This window comes from Oratosquilla oratoria, unplaced genomic scaffold, assembly GCF_046742065.1.
Source record: "Oratosquilla oratoria isolate Oo_2021 unplaced genomic scaffold, ASM4674206v1 SCAFFOLD93, whole genome shotgun sequence".
In the NCBI taxonomy this organism is placed as follows: domain Eukaryota; kingdom Metazoa; phylum Arthropoda; class Malacostraca; order Stomatopoda; family Squillidae; genus Oratosquilla; species Oratosquilla oratoria.
Window position 1 is genome coordinate 55,809 of NW_027467757.1, and position 7,293 is coordinate 63,101.

General features: G+C 44.4%; 1 protein-coding gene across 1 annotated transcript; it reads right to left on the reverse strand.

The window, feature by feature from the left end:
- Window positions 1-1,575: 1,575 nt before the first annotated feature.
- Window positions 1,576-7,015, reverse strand: LOC143024111 (uncharacterized). The gene is made up of 3 exons (XM_076182879.1): window positions 6,669-7,015; window positions 5,909-6,560; window positions 1,576-3,096 (listed from the first exon to the last, which is right to left on the reverse strand). Exons 1-3 carry the CDS (start codon window positions 7,013-7,015, stop codon window positions 1,576-1,578), a joined length of 2,520 nt encoding a protein of 839 aa, XP_076038994.1.
- Between the last annotated feature and the right edge of the window lie 278 nt (window positions 7,016-7,293).

Here is a 7,293-nt window from a genome sequence, read left to right on the forward strand (position 1 = left end):
GCTACCGGAGATGAGTGTTGGATTTCTTTCTTCACCACCAGAGACAAGCAGTCTAACATGGTGTGGTTGAGTGATGAAGAACCTCGACCTCAGATTCTGAAGGAAGGATTTCGCAGCAGGAAGCGCCTTTTCACCATCTTCTTAATTCACAAAGACCAATGTGTGTGGATGTAATGCCTCAACAGTGTACTATCACAGCCCAGTACTACACTGATCACGTCCTTCCTCGAGTCCTGGAATATCAGGCCAAGACTGCACCAACCCGTCGCCGATCGCGCCTTTTGCTGCACCATGACAATGCTGCCCCCCACAAAGCTCGCCTCACTGTGCAGTTCCTGGAGCAGCAGGGGATCACACTTCTCCCCCACCCATCCCACTCCCCTGACCTTGCTCCCTGTGATTTTTTATTGTTTGCAAAGATAAAGGGTGCGTTAGCAGGGAAGCGGTTTCAAAGCATCCAAGATATGGCGCGGGCAGTCCAGAGCAACGAGGTATATAGGCTTCTGAGTACCGTGAGTGCTTCATGAAGTGGCGAAGAGGATGGAACGGTGCATAGAGGCAGGAGGGGAGTACTTTGAAGGAATGTAGGCCACTATTTGGATTTACCTCTGTACCGTGAAAATATATGGTATCACTGTCATTACTTTTTGATCACCCCTCGTACATCTGAGTACATTGCAAGATACATTTTATGCCCAAAAATATTAGTTGTCGGTTTAATTAATGCAGTTGACGCTAGTTCCTGTTAGTTGTCGCTGGTTCTTGCTAGTTGTCGCTAAGTAGTGTGACCGCAAATTACGTGAAAATCACACATTGAAGTACATATGTTTTGATTTCTATGTCACTAAATGCAGTGAAAGTGTTTGGGGTAAAAAAAAAATTACCCCCGATTTCCTCTTTTCCTTTTTTTTTTTTTTTTAACTCATTTGTTGTAGCTCTGTTTTTCCTTAAAGATGGTTGGGACATTGGTCTCTACAAAATGATGTTTCATGTTTTCAGTCAAGTACCCTCTAAAGTCAGCAATACCGTATTTTTTTTTTTTTTTTGTAATTTTCATTAAAAAATATTTCTAACAATGATAGTCACTTTCAAGCATGTAAATTTCGTAAGTGGGGCTACACTGAAAAGCATAAGAATTTTTCAAATGTTTTATTTACGAATCAAATAGTACAATCATAAAAATTTAGTTAATCTAAACAGTCCAATTTTTATATTTAGGATGAAGTGGGTCCAGTTAAATGAGCACATTTTTGCAGCAGCTGTCTGACACTCTTTTCTCCGGCTATGTATTTGTCCCATAGCTCAAATAGTTGACCTTGAAGCTGGCGATAGGATTTCCTCTGGCGGCGTCGGAGCTTGTTCTAAGATACTAAGCGAACCTGTAGGTCGACTACATTCGCATGTTCTGCCAGAAGCTGTACCAGAAGATAAAAGGAGAGTTTAGATTTCTTGACGTGTCTATTAAACATCCCGTGCCAGCCTTCGACGTCGTTGTTTGTTCGGATTGGCTGGTAGAAGACACTCCAAGTATCAGGCTTCCAGAGGCTTCCACGGATCCAAGTCTCATCCACGTATTCAACAAATTGAATCAGCTTCGGTGTTCTTGAGATTATCGAATGTTTGCTCGATGTGCTCGTGTGGAATATAAACTAGAGCCATCATTTGTTTGCAGAACTTGTGCGTAGCTTCATCGTGCTTGTAAGCGGTCGTTAGTCCGAGCTCTACTATCTTGCGCCACAAACACTGCGTCCAGTGAAAAGCACATCCAGAGATTTTTACACCAGCAAACACCTTCGGTACTGCTCTCCACACGGCGGCTTCGTAGTCAACGACGATGTTTTGCACCGCTACTTCGCCATCGACAATCCTCTTGACCTCCTTAAAGAGCTTCTTATAGTCGCGCTTCCTTCTACTCGACATCAGGCAAAACAAAAGCGGCACTTGTTTGCAGTCATCACCTTTTCTCACAAAGGCATGGATGCTGAACAACTGCACAAATGGATTCCTCACCACCTTGAACGTGCCATCCACGTACCATGTCTTAGCTAAGCGCAGGAGGTTAAGCATATTTTCGTTGGCAAAGATGTAGTGTTTCTTGTGTCCCACTTGAGCCGTGCTCCGCAAAAAAAATTCCGGCAGGAAGTTCTCGTCTATGTCGAAATTTAGATTCGTGGGGTCCCTTGGTCTTCTGGCTTGCCTGTGACGATTGGCTGCTCTGGCTAAATTGTCCAACGTCGGCAGTGGATCGATAGGCTGGTTTGGCTGAAGCTGGTCCAAGACAACCCCATTGACGATTTCTGCAGCTGACACGAAAACATCTTTTGCAGCAATCTCCTTGACTTTGACACGTATAGCCGCAACGGTGTTGGCTCCTACTTGCCCAAGATGGATATGGGCCTGCGGTCCTCTTGTAAAATGCATCCCATTCTGCTTCACCGTCGCGTTACACCTGTTATTCTTGTTACGCACACTGCAAGTCCAATCCTTTTGTCCATTCTTCAGTGTGCGCTTCAACATGTACGTATATCCTTCGTTGTCGTACAATTTTTCTTGTCCCTTTTGCGAGCCAGACTTTAGAATTTCATATGTTGTTGCTGCCGTCTCTTCAAACGAAATGTCCCGTGGTAGTTGATCTTCAATAGATGGTTCGTAGAGCGGTTCAGGAACTAGAAATGAAACGGCCGCAACAGGGTCTTCGGATTCGTGAACCTCCATCTCCTCGATTTCCTGTAATTCTTCAGCAGTGAAGGTGGCAGATCTGTCAATGGACTGGAGTATCAGAAATCCCTGGTCTAATCTTGTGCTCTCTGCATCTGGTGGTGAAAGGCCTATTGACTGTACACAGTTGTCACATTGCCAGTCAATTTCCGTCTCCTCCCTCACAGCCTTTCGGTACTCCTCCCTTGAAATGCCCGTTTGACAAGTCCGGTGTTGCCACTGGTCACACCAGTCGCAAAGTAGCCCTTCCTGTCTTGGTCTAACAGGCTTCTTGCATCTGATGCAAAGGTACTGTGATCTCTCGTCTTGAAAGTTCATCTTGGCAGCACTTGAGGGTGATATGAAGATCCTCAAAAAACTGAGGAGCTTATATAGCCCCTGAATACATCTCAATTACTCATCAGAGGTGAGCTTACCTGATTGACGGATCCGGGACAATGTGTTAAACAGAGGAGTGAAGGCTGTAAAGGAGGCTTGGCCAGCGATCTCACGGTAATTATGAGAGCCACGATATTTTACTTTTTCAAAAAGTTATCTCCTGGTAGTTTCTGGTGGCTATACAGATTTTCATTTATATTTAGCATTTTCATTAGTAATATGATACATGTAAATTCGCCTAGCACCAATCTAGATCCTTAGCCACCAAAATCAAACTATAGGATTTTATGTACGGTGATGCACAAAATATTGAAACTTTGTCTTCAACTATTATTGAATCGTCATTTTTTTTTTTTTATAAAGTTAACCCATCTCGCTAGGCAGCAGCGATCGCAGTGGCCCACTTGTGCACGGGGATCTGGGACGTAATCCCTCCTGGACAGAATCTCTCCACAAAAGTGAGGGCGCTAGACAAAATCCCCCCCCCCCCACGTTATTCAGATTAGCAGCTCTCCCATTATATATCATCACATACAAAGCAACATCTTACCTTACCTTACCGAGGTGCTAATGAATACAGTAGACATTTATATACTTGTTTGAATAAATCATTTATGAAAAAAGTTTTTTTTTACTTCACTACACCTTACAAACATACGAAAACATTATATATATATTAAAATATAAATAAACATATACTCATGTATACAGTCAAATATTATATGGGAATATATATATTAAAATACATTAATATATAAATACATTGTTATATTAAAATACATAAATAAACATGCTCATGTATACAGTCAAGTATTATATGGGAATATATATTAAAATACATTAATATATAAATACATTGTTATATTAAAATACATAAATATATACTCTAGGAGGGATTGTGTCCAGGGGGATATTGTGTTGGGAGGATTCTGTCCAGGAGGGATTGTGTCCAGAAGGGATTTTAGTATAGAGCATTCAACTTTGAATATTCAACATTCTTAAGAAATATTATTTTAGCAATCATTCCTTTTTTCTTTCTTTTTGATTTTCTTTAAACTAGTTGTGATAACCAAGGAAATTTTAAAATGCACACAAAAGTTTCCAGTTGGACATGATAGCTCCACATATACAATATTATATTTAAACTGCCATATTTGGAAAAAGACCATTTATTTAACTACAACAACAAACTAGCAAAAAAACAAAAGAACAAACCAGAGCATTTTAAGTTTGGAATTCGAAAATTAATCTGCTTTATTTTGTACTCATTATAAAGTTTAATCTTTGTTCTAAAATACAGAATTTTCCTCTTCTGCTGACTAAATCATCAACGATTTAAACTGATAAACTCCTCATTATATCAAATCCTCTTCAGTAATTAGTACGTGTCAGTCTCTCTTACTGACTAAATCATCAGCGATTTGAATTCACCAACTCCTCACTATATCACATCCTCTTCAGTAATTAGTGTCACTGCCCTGCTGACTAAATCATAAGCGATTTCAACTGACCAGCTCCTCACTATATCATATCCTCTTCAATAATTCGTGTCATGCTGACTAAATCATCACCAATACAGGAACAACGGCGTTTAGTTTAAAATAGCCCAGAGAGATGGCGATAGGAGTGTGGACAATATAAGAAATGCGTTTCATTTCCAGTTTCGTTGTGCAATAAAAGCTGATGCGTTATGATGAAACATGTCAAGTACAAAGAATAATTTTTGTACACATTATGGATGAAGAGTCCACGCTAACTAAATCACAATAATATTTGAATTTGTAAAATTGGAAAAATGACCACGTCATTATACAAAAATGAAATAAAATGAACAGTTTGGAAATTGCACAATGACCTCTTCTTCATAAAATTTATTGGTTTGGAACTGGTATGGTGATCAGGATAGGGACATCCATCGATTGCTACGCGAACGAGGGATCGATCGATAGCGCCTTTTTTTTTTTTTTTTTTAGTCCCAGCGGAGGGATCCGATTTTGGGACGGTGTTTTTGTTTGTCATTTTTGGCTGTGTGTGTAAATCTTGTATATATAATTAGTGGACGGGAAGGTGTCAAGCGCCCGCGGCGCGGTAATAATAAGTGTCCAAATGGTGAGGTGGAGATTAGGTGGGCTGCCATGATGATGCTGTGGTGGTCGGTGACTGAATATAACATTCTTGGGGGGCTCTTCCCAAGGAGGTTCAGCAGCGGTTGGAAGTGGTTGCGAAGGATGGGGCATAGGAATAAGCAGTGGAGGAAAGAGACCAGCTCCGTCCCGCAGGCACAGACGGTCTTCAGATAGCGGGTTTTCCAGTGGTTGACACGGATTCTTGAGATGAGGTGAAGAATGTGGGTCGGAAGTGGATGAGGGTGGGTCCAGAGGGTTCCCTTCTTGCATGTCTTGATGGGCCAGCTTCGGGTAGTGGCAGTCCCGGCATATTCCTCTGACCAGAGCTCCCATGTTGCTTGGTCAATTTTTTTGTTGGCATCACTTGTTGAAAAGCAGAGCGAGATGCAATCCTCTTCAGAGGTTAGGGCCCCTCGTTTGGCGGCTCGGTCGGCCATCTCGTTTCCATGGATGCCTACATGGGAGGGCACCCACTGGAAACGAAGACGGAGTCCGCATCGTGCGATTTCTTCTGGTAGGATTAGTATTTCCTTGAGGATTTCCGGTCTTGTTTTGCAGTACTCACTCTGGGAGTTCGATAGGATGACTATTTGCGTTGGGGAACGGGGGAGAGTTTTGACTTTATTCAAAGCTTCTCTGATGGCGACGAGTTCGGCAGTTAGGATGGTGGTGGGCGGGAGCTTCACTTCGAAGTGCTCTCGCGTGGTCTCGAAGAACAGTCCTGCTCCTGTTCTGCCGTCACTGAGTACCGATCCGTCTGTGAAGATCTTGAAGTCGTCTGCGTATTCCTTAGCCAGCAGTTCTCGAGTACAGGTGGCGATTTGATGTGGGGGATCTTCTTTTGCTACTCCAGGGACATTGGTTCGTACCTCCGGCGGCTTCATGATCCAGGGTGGGTATGGATCGATTTGGGCTTGGGGGACACGGAGGCGGTCGGCTGGCTCTATTCCCGCTCTTGAACATAGACCGGAGACAGAGGAGACCAGACCATGTCCTGACACAGTAGGTGGGGCTGGGTTCCAGCCTTCGCCTAGTTCAGTGTCCTTGGAGTTAGGTACCCTCGCTGAGCTCAAGAGGTACCTGCAGGTATCTCTCTTCAGGCGATGCCAAAATGGGAGGATTCCGGCTTCACAGTATACTTGCTCCTGAGGGACAGACTGCGGAAGTCCGAGTCCTAGCCTAAGTGCTTGGCACTCAACTGTAGCCATGCGACGGATGGCCGACATCGGCAGGTCGTGCAAAGCTTGTGCGCCAAACAGAAGCCGGGAGCGGACTAGACTCTGGGTGAGGTGGATGAGTGTTTCTCTCCGCTGCCCCCATGATTCGTGTCGGACGGCCCTAATGAGGATGAGGGCACGTCTGACATTGTTTATGGCTTGTTGGACCTGAGTGGTCCAGCGACCATCTTTTTGAAAGATGACGCCCAGGTACCTGACTGAAGGTTACTGGGGCAATTTTGTGCCGCAGATGCTGAGGACGTTCCAGGTTGGGTAATGGCCTCTGTTGTAGCCAGGAAGGTGCACATGCATAGACACTGTCTTGTTTGGAGAGAGTAGGAAGCCGAGGCTTTCGAGGTGGCGGACAACACTGTCTACTTGACTTTGGAAGAGGCGGAGTTCTACCTTGTGTTGGGCAGAGTCCTTCTTCGGGCGCCTATGCCTTGATCGGCGCCATACGGCTATATCGTCGGCATAGGTGGTAATGGTGGTGTCCTTCCTCAGCCCTTTCCCGATGTCGGCTAACATTAGGACGAAGAGAGTGGGTGCTACCACTGAGCCTTGGGGAACTCCCATGTCGACAGGCATTCGCCCGCTCAAGACTCCCTTCCAGCGCACTATTATTGAGCGGCCGGAGAGAAAGGAGCGAACGAAGGAATACAACGCTGGGGAGACTCCGATAGATTTAAGCTTCAGCAGAAGTGTCGAAGGCTCAGGCGATGTCTAGGAAGCAGGTGTGCAGAATCCTCTTCTGCCACTGGGCCTTACGGACATGTTCTGCGAGTCGCACGATGTGGTCATTGATGCTTCTTCCTCTTCGGAACCCTGCTTGAAGCTTCGGGAGTGCACCCTTG

Coding starts and splice junctions, on each gene's coding strand:
- LOC143024111 (XM_076182879.1), bottom strand. CDS start 7,015: ATGGGAGTTCCCCAAGGCTCAGTGGTAGCACCCACTCTCTTCGTCCTA. Junction 6,561..6,668: donor TGCGGCACAAAATTGCCCCA/GTAACCTTCAGT, acceptor CATCCTCATTAG/GGCCGTCCGACACGAATCAT. Junction 3,097..5,908: donor CCACGCGAGAGCACTTCGAA/GTGAAGCTCCCG, acceptor AGATGTATTCAG/GGGCTATATAAGCTCCTCAG.